Source organism: Corylus avellana, chromosome ca8 (assembly GCF_901000735.1).
Source record: "Corylus avellana chromosome ca8, CavTom2PMs-1.0".
Lineage (NCBI taxonomy): Eukaryota > Viridiplantae > Streptophyta > Magnoliopsida > Fagales > Betulaceae > Corylus > Corylus avellana.
In genome coordinates, this window is record NC_081548.1 from 13,406,267 (window position 1) to 13,423,807 (window position 17,541).

At 38.9% G+C, this 17,541-nt stretch overlaps 3 protein-coding genes and 1 pseudogene across 3 annotated transcripts in view; 3 read left to right on the forward strand and 1 right to left on the reverse strand.

Annotated features, from left to right (window-relative positions):
- Positions 1 to 1,405: 1,405 nt before the first annotated feature.
- LOC132190909 (putative disease resistance protein At3g14460) lies at positions 1,406 to 2,973 on the forward strand. The gene is made up of 2 exons (XM_059605932.1): positions 1,406 to 1,592; positions 1,742 to 2,973. Exons 1-2 carry the CDS (start codon positions 1,406 to 1,408, stop codon positions 2,971 to 2,973), a joined length of 1,419 nt encoding a protein of 472 aa, XP_059461915.1.
- Positions 2,974 to 3,153: 180 nt separating this feature from the next.
- On the forward strand, positions 3,154 to 9,038 carry LOC132190466 (NADP-dependent malic enzyme-like). The gene is made up of 6 exons (XM_059605465.1): positions 3,154 to 3,349; positions 3,470 to 3,543; positions 8,324 to 8,377; positions 8,485 to 8,556; positions 8,637 to 8,720; positions 8,802 to 9,038. The coding sequence occupies exons 1-6, from the start codon at positions 3,298 to 3,300 to the stop codon at positions 8,991 to 8,993; spliced, it is 528 nt and encodes a 175-aa protein (XP_059461448.1). The 5' UTR covers positions 3,154 to 3,297; the 3' UTR covers positions 8,994 to 9,038.
- LOC132190464 (NADP-dependent malic enzyme-like) lies at positions 9,003 to 11,081 on the forward strand (annotated as a pseudogene).
- A 976-nt stretch (positions 11,082 to 12,057) lies between these two features.
- Positions 12,058 to 17,541, reverse strand: part of LOC132190050 (uncharacterized) — a 10,471-nt gene continuing 4,987 nt past the window's right edge. Inside the window, exons 8-11 of the mRNA XM_059604931.1 lie at positions 14,523 to 15,040; positions 13,624 to 13,829; positions 13,323 to 13,486; positions 12,058 to 12,301 (exon numbers count right to left, since the gene is read on the reverse strand). Of these exons, the coding sequence (XP_059460914.1) occupies positions 12,166 to 12,301; positions 13,323 to 13,486; positions 13,624 to 13,829; positions 14,523 to 15,040 (1,024 nt within the window). The 3' untranslated portion in view covers positions 12,058 to 12,165. The remainder of the gene's footprint in view (positions 12,302 to 13,322; positions 13,487 to 13,623; positions 13,830 to 14,522; positions 15,041 to 17,541) is intronic.

The window sequence follows — 17,541 nt, forward strand, 5'->3', positions numbered from 1 at the left end:
CACTTGCGTATATTAAGCTATAGCATTAAGATTGAAGTTGCTTTTTGTGTTTGTGTCTTTAAGGGAAGAGCCTTAACAAAAGCTTAGTCTCCCTGACCATAAGTCATGTTTTGTAGTGGCTCATATGAGCCTTATGGTGGCTGTAAAGACATGGGTTCAAATTTTGGGTTTCGACATTCACAAAAGCACAGCCTTTAATCTCTAGATTATACATTGATTATGATAACACAAATGCAAAATTTACTCGGACCATTCAGTAAAATGATAAAATATTTCACTTAGGAAACTCGAGTGAGGAGAAGAATCTTGGCAAATCTCAGAAATTTTAATTAAAACATAACAAAATAAGACAAATCCATAAGGAGAAGAATCTTGACAAATAATGAACATCTAAAACACAAGTTTTCTTAAACAATTTCTAGTGGATACAAGATGTTTCAAACAGAGTGCACAATACTAGATAAAGGAAATCATCTTACTACCACTAGTATTGTTGTAACCACCAACAAAAAAGAGCAAAAGCAAAATAACAAAAACAAAGGCAACCCGATGCATCTTCAAAAAGAAATTCTTATCCCTTCTGCGATGTAGCTTTAACAGCAGCCGATTTGGACATATTAATTCTCTATATTCACCTTGTATATTGTTAGTAATGTTTCCAATCTAACAATTTCAGCCCACTAACTTGTTCTGTGTCCTTCAGCCATTCCATCAATCTTTTTTCATAAGTGACCATTTTGTAATTAACCTAGTAAAAAAAACCCAGTCACCAGGTTTCTGTTAAGGAAGAGCAGCAGCATATCGTGCGTCTGCAATCTCGTCTGGACGAGATTGCAAACGAGCCCCTCTGTGACTCCCAGTGATCCTCTCGTCTGGACGAGCCTCTCTGGTTGCTCTCGTCTACAATCCCGTCTAGACATGATTGCAAACGAGCCTCCCTTTTATGAGTTATCTAATTCTACAGAAACTCATACTTATGGTATTGTTATTAAATACAACCAGATCAATTCTACCAAATCTCTTACGGATAATTCTCTTTTGTAATTAGTCTCCCTTTTGTATTAACCCTCTTAGTTTATTATCTTATCACATCAAGATTAGCTTGTTAGCTTGATGTGATCAACTACAATTGTAACTCTTTTCTATTTAAGCTCAATGAGAAAGCAGCAGAGATTATTCCGCCCAAAAACAAGTTTTTTTTTGCTTTCTTTCATGGTATTAGAGCCTCTCGGTTAACACCTTCTCTATATATTTTTGTTCTTACTCCTCCATGGCCGAATCAAGCTCCTCTGCTCTTGCTTTCTCTATGCCCAATATTGCACACCTTTGTCAATCAAAATTGGATGATAGTAATTATCTAGGATGGGTATTTTAGTTCGAACCCATCCTAAAGACCAATGGTTTGATGGGAATTGTTGATGGCTCCGAGCCATGCCCACCAAAGTTCATTCCCGCACCCTCCGACAAGACACTACCTGAAGTCTTGAATCCAGAATACACTCTTTGGGAGAAGAAAGACCAGTGCATTCTCAGCTGGTTTATTGCAACTGTGACTGCCCAGATTATAGCTGCAAAACATCAGCACAAGTATGGTCAACATTGGCCACTCGCTATGCATCTCCATCCCGTTCCCATATCACTCAATTGAGGCGTCAGCTACAGACCTTGAGGCAAGGTTCTAAGACCTGTGCTGCATTCATTCGCATGGCTAAATCCCTATACTAACAAACAAACGTGAAAGATTTAACGATTGCACATTGTGAGGAGCTGACGAATTTCTGGTCAAATGATGTGGGATTACTACAACATCTCCCATGTCTTGGCGTTTTGAAGATTCGTGATTGTTCCAAACTGGTTTCTTTGGTGGCAAAAGACGTGGAAGTTCCATCCAAACTGAGAGAAATCAAGATTGAAAATTGCAAGGTCCTGGAATCTTTACCCAATGCAATGATGTACAACAGCGCGCATCTTCAGGAGATTTGTATTGGTTATTGTCCTTCATTGATGCACTTTGCAATAGGGCAACTACCTCCAATTCTTAAGTGGCTAAAGATATGGAGTTGCAAGAACATGCTGATTTTGGTGGATGATATCAATAGTTGCGGTAGCAACATATCTCTTCTTGAGTACTTGGATATTAGTTCTTGTCCATCCCTCAAATCCTTAACATCAAGTGGAGAATTACCTGCAACACTTAAAGACCTCAAAATTTGGGATTGTGAGAAGTTGGAGTCGATAGCAAAGAGCTTCCATCACAACTCATCTCTTGAATTAATTGATATTTGGAGTTGTGAAAACCTTAAATCCTTACCCATGGGCATGCACAACCTCAACCATCTAGATCAAATTTATATTTGGGGATGTCCAAATCTTGTTTCCTTCCTGGACGGAGGGTTACTCCCTGCCAACCTGAGAGAACTTACGATTTTCAAGTGTAAGAAAATGCAAGCTCTGCCGAATTGCATACACAACGTCACCTCTCTTCAGCGATTGAAAATACAAGGCTGCCTAGGCATTGTAGCTTTTCCCACCAACCTAACATTTCTTTCTATCCATGATATGGCATTTAATGAGCCCTTTTTTGAGCTAGAATTGCACAAGCTTTCCTCTCTTAAACAACTTGAAATTGATGGTGGTTCCTCACATCTAGTGTCGCTTTCAGGGATGATAATGCCTTCCTCTCTAACTAGCCTCAAAATTAAACACTTCCCGATCCTGAAATACCTGTCTTCCAAAGACTTTCAATTCCTTACCTCTCTTGAAGAATTGTGGATCGAAAGGTGCATAAATCTCACATCTTTTCCAGAGGATGGCCTCCCTCCCTTGCTCCTGCAACTTTGTATCTTCTATTGTCCTCTACTTAAAGAGCTATGCAAGAAGGATCAAGGACAAGAATGGTTCAAAATAGCCCGCATCCCTTTCATTAAGATTGATGGGAGGTTTATCTATGAACCAGAAGAAGAGAATCATTGAATGTGAGTTTTGTTTAGATGCAAGTCAAGTTTCAAGAAATAAATCCAAAGGTTTGTTTATTGCACATCATTTCTTTTTTGCATATTGATGGGAGATTCATCTATCACCCATAATGGGAGAATAACGAGCTGCTCTCTTCTTCCCAGAAACACGTAATTATCTATTTTTTGTTTTTTTTTTGTCTAAATGTTGGCGTTGGATTTTGCTGAATGTTGCTATTCTTGTTGGGTTTGCACAACAAGATCATAGGTGTTTGTAAAATGCCCAAGCAACCACAAAGAGAAAGGAGGCCTCCGTATTTTGAGTTTTTCATTACTAATTGTCATGTTGCTGGTCATTACAGATTTAACCAATCATTGGGACATTCCAAAAATAGGTACATAACTGGATTTTGATCCTTTGATAATGTTGGCATCTGTGTTGTGACCGCAAGCATGGTATGGACCATTTATCATATTCAGTAAATGGATTGATGTTGATTCATTTAATTTTCTAGTAGAAGAAGGAGAAGGGATTATCCTGACATTGTATCCCCATGAACAGACGGATCCGGATTATGTATATAAAAAGGTATGTCTTACTTCTCATTTAATTTTTATAATTTCTAAGAAAGTTTTGCATCCAAATAGATATAGAAATCATTAAATTCTATTTTAACTGATTGAGAAAAAATTATGGCATGTTTGGTATGTGGAATAGACCTTTCGAATTGATTGACTATTCTTATTAAATAGTTATTCATTTGTTTGGCTCCTACAAAGAGGAATACTTATTTCTCTAAAAAATAAGAGGAATAGCTATTCGTTGAGGAACATAATGGGTTTTCCAAAAAAAACTCATTTTTTTCTGCAAAACAAAGTTTTTTTTAAAAAACAATTGAAGGTTTTGACGCGACGACTAGATCATATGTAATATCTGGATATTCTTCTCTCCTACTGCCTTGATGTTGTTGCTAAAGTAATGAACAGGGGAACTTAGATGGCAAAGCAATGGTTATTTTTTTCAAATGGGAGATTGAGCAGCTGGTGATACCCAGGGACATTTGTAGTTACCATGTGATTATAAAAGCGCTAAGAAGAAGAAAATTCTTGACATTTATTATGGAAATGTTGTGTGAGATGAGGACTGAAGGCATTAGCCTTGATTTGGAGACGCCATTGATTGTGTTGGACAGCTTTGTTAGCGCTCATCACGTGTTGAAAGCAGTAGGAATTTTTGGGAACCTAGATGAGTTTGGATTTAAATGTGACAGTCTTTAAATGTGCTTTTAAAATGTCTCTGTCTGCGATCCCATGTTGCTGCTACAAATTCATTTTTGAATTCAATTGAAGGGAAGATACCATTTGATATTATGACGTATAATATCATCGGTAGGTGGTCGAAATTTGGTAGAATTAGCGGAATCGAAAGTTTGTCAGAAGCAATATTAGCAGATGGGTTTAGTCCGGATTGCTTGACTTTCTGTTTTCTTATACAGGGTTTAGGTTTTCTTATACAGGGTTTAGGAAGGGCTTGTCGGATTGATGATGCTGTTCAGGTTTTTGAGGGCATGAGAGAGAAAGGTTGTGTGCCAGACACTGGAGCTTACAATGTAATGATATCTAACTTTATATCTGTTGGAAACTTTGATGAATCTGTGAAGTACTATAAGAGCATGTTGAGTAATAACTTATCAAAAAAAAAAAAAGGCATGTTGAGTAATAAATGTGACCCACATATTTTTACTTTTACCTAATTTATTGCTGCTTTCCTTAAGGCCCGGAAAGTGGCAGATGCACCTGAAATGTTTGATGAGATGTTAGGTCGTGGGATTGTTCCCAGTACAGGGAGTATAACTTCTTTCATCGAACCTTTATGCAGATATGGTCTGCCCAATGCTGCCATGATGATTTACAATAGAGCAAGAAAAGTTGGATGTAGAATATCACTTAGTGCTTATAAGCTATTCCTTATGTGGCTTTCTAGGTTTGGTAAATGTGGAATGTTGTTAAATGTATGGGACGATATGCAAGACTCTGGTTATTATTCAGATATGGAAGTTTATGAGTATGTCATCAACGGACTTTGCAACATAGGCCATCTTGAAAATGCTGTACTTGTTATGGATGAGTAAGCTATATTTGAAGATAAAAGCTGCTCGTCCTGATGACAATGCCAGGCGATATTGGCGTGCTAATGGCTGGCACTTTGAAACTGGCATGTTTGTCAGCAGCAAGTGCAGTTTGTTTATCCCCTGCTTTGCTTTTCTTGCAGCCGGTTCCATACTTGGATGCTATAGGAAATAATTATTCTACCAAGTATGTGCTCCTCTTTCTTTTAATCGTTTACCATAGCCTCTGGTGTTTACTTTTAACACATTTTCCATGCAATCATTTTCTTTCTGGTTTGAGAAACTTGTTTTCTGATACAGTATCATTCTTTTCTTTGTTTGTTCATTTGTTGGCATTATGCTAGGATAGTTGTGTGCAGGTACATCCTGTGATTGGACTATATGAGACATATGCTTGTCAGCATTGGCTTCAAAATGACTAAAATCCAACTTGTTAATCCACTATAGACATACATGCATGAAGGCTGTAAAGGCCTCATCAGCTGGACATTCACCAGATTGTTATCCAGAGGAATTATGCTTGTGTTTTCCTTGCCAACCTGTTTGTTCTTTCGTTGTTCACAATGGCCTTCTATCTCTGCTTGCTAAATGTAATTGATTTCTCACTTTGCTCCATTTTCCTTCTTTAGCTTCCTAACTTTTCCCTTGATTTTGCTGTCTAGATAGAACCAGTGCTATTCCGGGTTTGTATGTTTGAGGGGGGCGGATAGTTTTAAAATACACATAATTTGTTGTAAAGGTTTAGGTTCATGTTAATTTTTAACTTGATGTTATTGCTGATGACAGGGAACACTAGGCACCATTTTCCTATTAAGCATGTTCTTCAGTGCTTGCCTTGTCAAATCATATTATGGGACACGTATCTAGAAAGGTGAAAAGAGAAGGACTGATCATGATACACATCATATATAGGACTATAACATAAAGTGATGAGTAGCACCTTAAAGTTTTATATTAACAATTACTGTATTGCTTGCTGGCTTTATATAAACTAATTAAAAATATTGCCATTTCTTGAACTTTCTAAAATTCTATGGTGGCATCCAACTATTTCAAATTAACATGCACATATAGCTGTCCCATGCACTCACTGATTATTGTTCTTCAAACACACAGTCTGTTGTAATTATACCTGCATTTAGAGTGCAACTTGAAGCTACCTTCTAAGGTAAATTTAATTTTAGGATTGTTATTTTTTTTTTTTACATTAGTTTTATTACATGGGTAGGTATTGCTTTTGTTATCTTCCCTTAAATTATGTTGAAGATGTGATGCACAATCATGATTATGCATCTCTTAGGTGGAAAACATAATCATGATAGTCCCCTTTGCTTTAAGTATAGTGGTCTATTAGATTATCATTTCTTTTCCTTAGTGGTGCGTAAGCCATTTCCTATCTTAAGTCAGGCAATCGATGGCGGATATCAATTCAGTTTTTCTTCTCTCTTCCCATAATTTTCGTAGCTTTAGTAGAGGGGTGTTTTAAAGGGATGAAAAAGACTCAAGGAGAGCTAGAAAGTCATGAAAGTGGAAGCCTACTTCCTAACAAAGCTGGCCAACATTCCACTAAAGCACTAAAACATTCAACCATCAAATTACAGCCAATACTCCTTACATTCAGCTATCTCTTTTCTCTCTTTCCCTCTTATTTCTCTATTCCTCCAAGCAAAAACTTAAAAAGTCTACAAACATATACTGTAAGGCTGCATCCAGGATATGATTTATCCAAGTTTTCTCCCACATTTGCATCAAGAAAACTGATTTTAGCACTAATGAGAATCAACAAGCATCATTAAAGAATCCATTGCATGTTCCAGTTGGGTCTATTACAAGAGCAAGATCCAAGAAGATCAAAGAAGCACTTAATGGGCTGATTCAACAGATTTGGGCTGATTCTAAAATGGGGCATTCCAAGCTTGGCCCAAAGGGAGATGAAGGCGTAATAAATTTGATCCAAGCTATTCATCGAGCAGATTGCACAAAATTTCCTTAGCAATGGCATGGATCAATGGTTGATTATGGCTGATTGACTATCCAATTACATACCAATTAATTGGATGATTGACTTGCCAAATTACATGCAAATTAGTTGGTTGATTGACTTACCTATTTCAAGACCTTCCTTAGGCGTGATTTAATTGCCAATCTCAGTCTATTTTTGGCATGGAGGAGCTGCAAATTTCAGACCAAATCAACCTTAATTTTAGGCTTTTATTAGTTAGTCCTTTTTTACTTTATTTACTTTCCAATGTTGGAACCAATTTAATTTCCTTTCCATAGCAAGTAGGTAGTCATATTTTCAGCCATGCTTTATAAATAGCATGCACTCATTGTAATGGACATCATGAATGAAAATACAAAAAGTGAGGTTTGCTTCTTCTATTAGTTCTTCAGAGAACTTGTGAACTTATCAAGGATTCTTCCTTGTGGCGTTCAAACTTTATACCTTCGGTTCGCGTTTCGTTTATAAACGTTGGGTCGAAGGTTGTTACTTTTTATACCTTTGGTTCACGTTTCATTTATAAACGTTAGGTCGGGGTTTTCTATCTAAAAATCTGATTTTTAGCTTTCTTGGGTTAATTTCCAATATTGTTTGTTGGGTCTCAAAGCGTGTCGATTGAGGTTCGCATCAAGCACTGTTTAAGTTGCTGTCCGGATTTCCATCTCTTTGTTTCTCCTACGTTACAGCTGGATTTTCTAGGTAATAGTTCTAATCATTCTTATCATAGATGTTTAGTTATAGTATTGTGAGAATCATGACAAGAACTTATTAATACAATGATGAGTGGAGTAAAAGTTGATGTTTAATCAATTCTAAGAAAATATATCCTTTGAAGTATAATGATTTGCAATTGAATTAATTGTGGCAAAAATATTGCAAATAACGATTGAATTAATTGCATAATTTCAATTTTCTTTCCTGAATTTCACTTGGATCCCAACAATGCAAATTCTTTTATCATAAATTTGTTTGTCTTTTTGTAAAATTTGTCCAGCTTGGTAGGTTGCAGCCATACTTTGTCTGATGGTGCAATATGATAAATTCCTCTTGTGAGGACTTGAAAGTTTTATGACTTGCAAGTTGACCGATATTAGTTATCTATCGAGAGCTTGATGAAGTGATAGAGCCTTTTTTTAGTAAGTAATAGAACCCTTCACTATTACCAATAACATACAATCTGTATTTATTGTCTACAGTGCTTGCATGTAGCCATTGACGTTGGCACAAACAATGAGCAGGTTTTGAAGGATGAGTTTTACATTGGGCTTAGGCATAAGAGGGCAACCGGGCAGGTTTTATGATATTCTTGTCTTCTCCCTTTTTTCAGTTGACTGGAATTTGTATAACTATTATTAAATATGTAAATTCATTGATCTGGTTTTTCACTCGTTTTATTTAGGAATATGCAGAGCTTCTAGATGAGTTCTTGTGTGCAGTTAAACAGAACTATGGGGAGAAAGTTCTAGTACAGGTCCATATCATTTTGAACTTCTGAGTTTTGTTCATATGGCTGTATTGTATTTTCAATATTTTACCTTTTTTCCCCCTCAGTTTGAGGATTTTGCTAACCATAACGCATTCGAGCTGCTGGCACGATATCGCTCAACTCATCTTGTCTTTAATGATGATATACAGGTAACGCCTTCAAAAACTTTTTGACCATTAGCCATTTTGTTTTCACTTTGGTAAATTTTTCTCTTCTTTCATTTGATTCAGGGTACAGCATCTGTGGTATTGGCGGGGATTATTGCAGCCCTGAAATTAGTTGGTGGAACCTTAGCAGACAACACTTTCTTATTCCTGGGTGCTGGAGAATTGAGGCTCAAACACCATTTGCCTTTGGAGTCTATTCTTCTTCTTTTTTTCATTCTTTTTGTCTGTTTGTTTTTCTTGCACTGCTCAAATTAAGGACAATTTGAAAGTAATAATACATTTTTTCTACACTTTGATACATCTACTTTAGTCTCCATCTCATTTCAAGTAACTTGTGACTTGAGGCCATGCTTACCTTTTATTGCTTCCCTGGTTCTGCTAATGTATATAGATATATGCATATATGGATGCCAGCTTTCATATATGAACTATCTGATAGGCTGCTCTTTCTCACTGTTGTCCCCTGTCTATTGAAGGCTGGAACTGGTATAGCGGAGCTTATAGCACTTGAGATGTCAAATCAGGTATTAATTTCTCCATCTATGTGTTTTTCATTGTCTTCACCGAAGCATCTGTGTCTACCTTTTATTTTCTTCACAGACAAAAGCTCCAGTGGAAGAAACCCGCAAGAAGATTTGGCTTGTAGACTCAAAGGTAATAGAAACCTGATCTGAATTCCATGCTTGCAAGGAAAAATAGCTTTTCCTATTCTTTTTGCTTTCCCCCTTTCCTCTTAATCGCATGTAACAGTTGTGTTAACTTTTTCCAGGGATTGATTGTTAGCTCCCGTAGGGAGTCACTTCAACATTCTAAGCAGCCTTGGGCTCATGAGCATGAACCTGTTAAGGGACTCTTAGGTGCTGTCAAGGTGTGAAAATTTTCATAAGAATGCTTTTTTTAAAAATAAAAATAAAAAATAAAAGAATACTATTATAGGATTTTTCCTGTTGAATTACATTATTCTGCCAATCTATCAGGCGATCAAGCCAACGGTGCTGATAGGATCATCGATCTGGAGTTGGAAAGACTTTTACAAAGGAGGTGGTTGAGACCATGGCATCTTTGAATAAGGTTCTCTCTCTCTCTCTCTCTCTCTCTCTCTATATATATATATATATATATATATATACACACACACAATATTGTAACAGGAAGAGTTTGAGATTGACATTGGTGATTATTGGCTTGTAGAAACCTCTCATTCTTGCTCTCTCCAACCCAACTTCACAGTCTGAATGTACAACTGAAGAAGCTTACACATGGAGTGAGGTAAACTTCTATTTCTTTTTCTTAGATTTTTAATTCAAACTCTTCATTTCTTGCTTCTGACAGCAGAATGTTAAGGGTAAATGAACTAGCATAACTCTTTTTAACCCTCTCCACCCTTGTCCTCTATCAATGTGTAGGGTCGAACAATCTTTGCCAGTGGAAGCCCTTTTGACCCTGTTGAGTATAATGGGAAAGTTTTTGTGCCCGGCCAGGTCTTAAACAATATTATATTATCGTAACTGACTTTCTTTACCTGAAATTTTTGAGGATATTATTCGCTTACTTGTTAATCCTTTCATTCAGGCCAACAATGCTTACATCTTTCCTGGTTTTGGTTTGGGTTTGATCATCTCTGGCACAATCCGAGTGCATGATGACATGCTTTTGGCAGCCTGTAAGTACATTAACATCAATGTTATATGGAGGCATACATGCTTCTTAATTTTCTTTTCTTTCTATTCTTTTTCATTTGTTTTATCCAAATGATTCATGGATTATCAACTACTTAAATCTTTTTCCCCTCTTGCAACAGCCGAAGCTTTGGCTGCACAAACCACACAGGAAAACTTTGATAAGGGACTGATTTATCCACCATTCTCTAATATCAGAAAGATATCAGCCCACATTGCTGCTAAAGTCGCTGCTAAGGCATATGAACTTGGTGAGAGTTTCTTTCTGATATCATCAGCTGATACAAAAGGATCCCTGCCTTTTTTTAATATTAATATATAATTTAATTGATGATTTACAGGTCTTGCTTCTCGTCTCCCTCGTCCCAAGGATCTTGTTAAGTATGCAGAGAGTTGCATGTACAGCCCAATCTACCGAAGCTACCGCTAGAATTCCCTCCATTTTGTAGTTTGCACCAATCTGAGTTTTTTTTTTTTTTTTTCTTTTGAGTTTCCAATTATTGGTTTGCCTTTAGTCCTGTAGTTGGGAAGTAGTCAGTAGTGGTAATGGTATCAGGATGATTGATATTTTGTTATCTCATTTCTTGAAAATAAACAAGTTTTACTTGACTCACGATTGTCAATCTTTTCAAATGAACAATATTCAAGATTTCAAATATGGGAAAGATTCATTAGGATTATATTATGTTTTTTGGCAAAGATCTCTCAAAGTTAAAAACTCTAACTTCAATGTATCGATCATTTGATTTTTTTTTTTGTTCAATTACCTCTCTCTTAGAGATTGAGGTTAAATTAGACGGTATAAGAGGTAAAATAACTTTTATACCCTTAAAATTTTTTAAAACTTTAAATTTACCCTTAATTATAAATAAAATATTATTATTATTTTTTGACCAAAAAAAAAAAAGGAAAAAAAGTTTATCCACAATGAGTCACTCTGGCGGGTCATCTTGGTGACCCAACAAAGACCCCACCGCAGGTCACCTTGGTGACCCAATGACCAATGAGAATTTTTATTATTTTTGTAAAATATATGAGGACATTCTAAAAATTTCACACCCTTCCATTAGGATTTAACGAAAAATCCTAACGAAAGGGGTAATTGAAAAAAATCAAAAAATTGATATACCAAAGTAAGAATTTTTTAACTATGAAGAAGTCTTTGCAAAATGTACAACATTTCATGGGAGTAAGTGAAAGTTCCCTAAAGAATTTGGAATGAAAGCTACGAATTTGTGTTGATGCACGATTCTGTAACAAGAAAATAGCTGAGGTTGAGTACAGCTTTGCCTCCAAGAAAGAAAGAAAAAAAGATAAATTTGAGTCTAAAGTTCTAAATGCCTCACATTAATCTGGTAATTGGACTTATTTATAATAGCTCAAACCCTATGTTTACAGTTACCATACATGGTCGGATGGTCCATTCCCGGATATGCAAATGGAGATGTTCTCAACTTCTTACACTAACAAACAGTCTCATAACCCATAACAAGCTAACAACATATAATAAACACATAATTTAAAAACTTTTTTGTTTTTTTCTGTCAATGCAAAAGCCATAATTTTTACTTGAGAACTAAATTCTACCTTTCCCATTTATGTTAGATAAAAAAACTCATTATAGTAGATACACTGTAAGATGCTATCATAGGAATCAATAGCAAGATAGACAGACGAAGCCATATACACACTAATCTCATTACATAGTGACTGGAAAATTCAGAGAAGCACCTAAACATTTCAGTGTGTTACTGCATGTCATCTGCAACTTGGGAACTCCTAATGCCCCAAAACGATCTGGGCTTCAACTTCTTGTTAGTGGCTGTAAATCGCCACCCCATTTGGGTTTCACAAGTGGCACACTTTGTGATTGTCCATGCATACCTGCATAAAATGCCCAAATTTCTCAATTTTGCATCTCAACATGACAATCGCAGACAATTCCATGATAACAACTTATGTTTCATTTTCCTATTATCATGCATTTCTTGCTCTGTTAGTTTTCACATTAGTTCCAGATGTAAACAATATATAAATCTCAGTAACCGATTTCTTTCTCCGAGTATTCTCACCGGGTAAACCCATGTAAAATTTAGCAATTAAGTTCTCAAGGTAAAGAATGCAAAAGTGCCAAAGACCATCTTTACAATCTCTTTGCACTTGCCAATTGTACCAATGTATTCTCCCACATCCTCCTGAAACTAATTATTCAACCAGGAGGAAAATGATAATGCTAATAAAGAGCTATAAGATGACATGTTATCCTTCTATGGCTAAATGGTACTTCATACTAATATTTCGAGACACAATATGACTGTTGTGATTGGTTACAGCTCTAAGGAGACACTGAAATGCCATCAATAATGTCCTTTAATATAGAAATCAGACAGGTGGTTTGGGGCCGGAGAGGGTGGGGTGTGAATGCTAGATACTATAATTCTAACCAACATTCATCCAACAATGTTGACATGACACTCTCAACCAATCATTAGATTTTTTTTTCAGTTAAAAATGATTAATCCAATAATTAGTTGGGAGTGTCACATCAACATTGGTAGATGAATGTTGAATAGAATTATAGTATCTAGCATTACTCTAAAACAATAAACCAGTTGAAGGGCTCAGATATTATAAACATTGTCCCTGCAACTAAAATCCAAATCCGGCTGACCAACATCTATATCATTGTGTACATATAGATACAGGGACAAAAAGAAAGCAAAAATGGTGGGCAATATGTGTCAATACATGCAACCCATCAGTTCCCTGCTTGCATCCAAGGTTCCAGGAACACTTTTCATTAGCGTTAGCACACAGTCACTAAACTTAGCTAAGGTAAAATTGCAGAAGTATATATTTTTTAAACATTCACAGGGAGAGAAGAGGATAGAGGATAATCCCATACCCAGGGAACCAGCTGTATTCTAATTGCGGTCGCCCCCGTAGTGCTAAGCCATTTGCTTTGTAGAGAGTCATTATCTCATGTACATAACCGTGTGGGTTCACATAAGCACCAAGAGGACCTTCAGTAGACATGACCAACATATCACTCCGCCTGGCGATTACAGTCTGCATCAGAGAAAAAGGGAAGAATGGACCTAATCGCATTGAGTCACTGCATATCCATTTAGCAACAGCAGACACAAACACAGAGACACAGAGAGGAGAGAGGAGAGAGGTTTAAACAAAGCTAATATATTAATTACCTGACAGTGTTTACATTGAATAAGATTGACGCTCTCAAGCAACTCAATTTCCCTTCGCAATCTATATGAAATCCCATCAATCTCCAGAAGCTCCTGCCTTGTAGATACTGAAACAGGGATTTTACTGGCAACATAAAATGACAAAAGATCGGGCCTCCTAATAAGACCATCCATGCTGGGTGCCCCAACTATCTTTTTCCACAAATCTGCAAGATGTCAGTGCAGAAACGTTAGTATCATAAGTGAGATTAAAAGAAAACAAGGTTCAAAAGTATTGGCCTTACGACAGTGCAAACAGGAAGAACCTCTATTTCACAATATCTGAATACTTTTTTAGACACTGAAATTTTCCGTCTGAAACAAGCAACGAAGGGAAGATACCCTGAAATAAAAGATTTTTTTTCCCCCCATAAGGAAGTATTCTCACTCATCTAAGATAAACAAGGTTGGTCCCATACAGTTCAAGAGCATTTTGCAGATTTCTCTCTTTTCATGGATTAAAAAATCTTCATATATATTCTATGGACAAGATAACAACATTTAGAGACTTTTACATGCTTTGTAGAGGGATCAAAAGTCAACCATTTCTTTTTTTTATGACGGGGAACCCCTCCAAAGCAAGATCACTTCGTGTATTTACCTCCTGTCAAGTAAACCTCAGACCCGTATAAATGGCCAAAAAGTCAACCACATTAAATGTCCTTTAACTTAATTACAGGTAACAATTGACAACAAGAATGGTAACAAACACATATCCTATGCTATTAAAATGGATGAACTAATCGTATTTTCATAATGAACCTTGAGTTACAATATTAATCATGATTGAAGTAAAAAAAATTAAACTTATTAACTGGCGTAAAGATCGTAGGGGCATGAACAAAACAAAGAAAAACTACCTGCAGCCCTTTCAGCAAGGCAATAGGAGTCATACATACGGTATACCCAAAAGGGCCAGAATGCTCTTGGAACTCTGCGGAACTGGTTGAAATTGGTTCTTTCCCAAGACCTATCAGGCTCTTTTCCTTTGCAAGATTGCCTTCTTGATGTAGAACTGTTCCCCAAAGCTAATTCAGCATTTTCAATTTGTTTCTCGTGGTCTGCATGCAATGATCCAATGGATTTAGAGTCATTTAGGAAAGGCCTTCTTAATTGTAGGTCTGACTCACACAAAATGTCATCATCACTGCTTGTTGATTCATCCATTATATCACATCCATAACAAGAATCAACAGCTGAATGGTGGATTCTCCTTTCTGCAAGGGAGAGCGCACTTTCAAAGCTATCTTCGGAATTTGACTCCGAAACACTGTCCTCATCCCTAAATCGATGCATTTTCGCACGAGAAGCATTTAAAGGCTGCATATGTGAGAGATTGTGGCTCCGACGATTACTAAATGGTGTCAATTTTCCAAATGCTATGATATCTCAATAGCATCTGCAAGGACCATTCGTAAATTTTTTCTCTCTTCTCTCTCTTCCACCCCCGCCTGTGCTTAGGTGCGTGGGTGGCGCGTGAGAACTGTAGTGGTGTTAGTCTTTAGTAGCTTGTTAGTGTCATGGCTGTCTCGAGAAGGTGGTTTGTGGAGTCAAAAGATTTCGAATTGTTGATTAAGGAAGGGGCCTCAGGGGCGAGGATTTTTGAAACAAGCAGCAGGAAAAAGAAGGTGATCTTCCTGAAGAGGGATGAATTAGTATGGCTGGGGCGTATAGTGGGGGAGTTGGTGGCAGTAGAAACATCTGAAGTATTTTGGGATCAATCCAGGGCAGGGTATCCACGGATTATCGCGCAGAAATGCTCCAATAGACATGGGCGATTTTTGACAATAGAAGAATTTGATGGAAGGCAAAGGAGCGGCTCGATCATCATCCCAGAAGGCCGATATGGTCAAGGGTGGAAACGTTTTATATCGGAGGTGCGTCGGGCAAAGGATTTCTTCTGTGAAATCAGGGAGGCAAAGGAAGGTAAGAAGGCCAAGGAGGGGGTGGAAAGGAGAAGTTATGTGGAGGCATTGGGTGTTTCGGTGCAACCGGCAGAGGATTGCTTCAACTCCTTTCCAGAGCCGATAGCAAAGGTTCCAAGGAGGCTGAAAGAGGCTTCGGTAGAGATGGACAATCATTTTCATATGTCCGGCAAGCGAGGGCTGGGGTCGCAAGCTCCGGCGAGGCCTGTCGACGGTTGTGAGGAGGGAACTATGAAGAACCATCTGACTGCTGTGGCGGGAAACTGCAACCCAGAGGTAGGGGGAATGGCAGGAGAGGTCAGCAGGATGCCGGTGAGCAGAGGCAATTCTCCGGTGAGCAGTCGGTACTCTTCGGCGAGACAGTCAGCCTCGATATTTGTTGCTGATCACGTGAAGGGTCAGGAGAGGGATGGTTGCCACGACGAGCAGGATTTCTTACGTGTTGAAGTTGAGCTCATTAATGCTAGGGAGTTGTTGTGCAGACTGAGAGGTGAGGTCGACGTGGGTTTGAATAGGCTTGACTTAGCTATTAAAAATATTGAGGGCAGGAGCCGTCCTTCTAAGTTTGATGGGCTTCGGGAAGGGGTTTCGGTTAGAGGGGATAAGTCTGAATTGGTGATGGCCCAGCCCATGTCGTTACAGGGTGGGTGGTCCAAGCTGGTTCAGAAGCAGCCTCCTCAACCGGTGCAGAAGTATTTTAGGAAGAAGCTTGCAAGGCCCACTCGGGTATTTGGTATTGGGCCGGGCCCGGCGAGTGAGACCCTGGCAGTGCAAGACTGTTCTTTTATGGAGGGTGTGACGAGGCCTTTGGTGTTAGGGGAGGGCTCGGGCGCAGGGTCGAAGCAGGTGGGTGTGCCGGAGCTCGTGGCGGGTGGTCCAAGTTCTCCGGTGGGTTCTGTCGGTCTTCCGGTAACTTCTGCGCCTAGGTCGATGTCCGACGCCAGGGACGGCCTTGTCCCTCCTATGCCGAGCGTTCCTGTGATCACGGCTGAGGCGCCGATGAAGGTAGGAGAGACTGGAAAGGAGTCGGCGAGGTTGATTCCGGCGAAGGTTGTTAGTCAGGGTGACGCTCCGTTGGTGGGCAGCTCTGGTCAGGCTACGTTGACGCCGGGTCTGTGCGTTTCTGTCGTGGGGCTTCCGGCGAAGGTTCAGGTCACTCCCTTCGTTACTGATGCTCTTCCTCTGCCCGGGACTGACCTTTCTGTTCAGAGCTTGCCGAGGAGAGTGTCGAGCACGCCTGATTTGGGGATTTTGGGGAAGGAGCCTGACATTAGGGTGTCTTCGGCCGGTATTTTGGTAAGCTCCGTTACTAGTTCGATGCCCGGCGACAAGGAGGCCAACGGCGTTTCTCTACCAATGGATCCTGCTCCTCTTAGTCATGCTGTTCAGTGTTCCCCTAAGGGGGGTTCGTGTGTCCCTGCTACAGGGATTTTGGGAAAGATGCCTGGCGAGTGGGTGCTCCCTGGGCTCGCTATCGATGGCTGTGAGGAGTCCGGGAGGGAGGATTTAATGGGAAGCAATCCAGCTGATCAGTCCCTGGGTGGTTCTGTGTTGGGTTTGCTGAGCAAGGAACCGGAGTTAAGAGTGACACCGATTGATAGTGGGGGTAGGGATCCTTCTGCAGTAGAGGTTTCTACCACCCAGGAGTCTTTTGTCCCAAATTCTTGTCCTGAGGAGTCGCTGGAGGAGCAGGAGAGGGTCTTTATCACTAAGGCCTGCAAGGAAGTCGGTCTTTCTTGTGACGGAGAAGAAGGAAAGTTTGAGGAGACTATCGGGTTATTGATGGCTGCCAATAAAGGCAATGAGTCGGAAAGGGAAGAGGGTACTTCTACAGCCAAAAAAGGTAAGAGGGAGCTTTATCTTTTGCAGTCCTCTGCCAATTTTATGGAGTATTCTGCGAGGGACGGGAAAAAGGGGAGGGCCAGGCGAGTTAAATTATGAAGCTCAAGATTCT

What these genes read in the sequence shown, in the direction of transcription:
- LOC132190909 (XM_059605932.1), top strand. Translation starts at nt 1,406, where the DNA reads ATGGGAATTGTTGATGGCTCCGAGCCATGCCCACCAAAGTTCATTCCC. An exon ending in AAAACATCAGCACAAGTATG is followed by an intron (nt 1,593 to 1,741) that starts GTCAACATTGGC and finishes CAAACGTGAAAG; the next exon opens with ATTTAACGATTGCACATTGT.
- LOC132190466 (XM_059605465.1), top strand. Translation starts at nt 3,298, where the DNA reads ATGTTGCTGGTCATTACAGATTTAACCAATCATTGGGACATTCCAAAA. An exon ending in ATAAGAGGGCAACCGGGCAG is followed by an intron (nt 8,378 to 8,484) that starts GTTTTATGATAT and finishes CGTTTTATTTAG; the next exon opens with GAATATGCAGAGCTTCTAGA. An exon ending in TCTTTAATGATGATATACAG is followed by an intron (nt 8,721 to 8,801) that starts GTAACGCCTTCA and finishes CATTTGATTCAG; the next exon opens with GGTACAGCATCTGTGGTATT.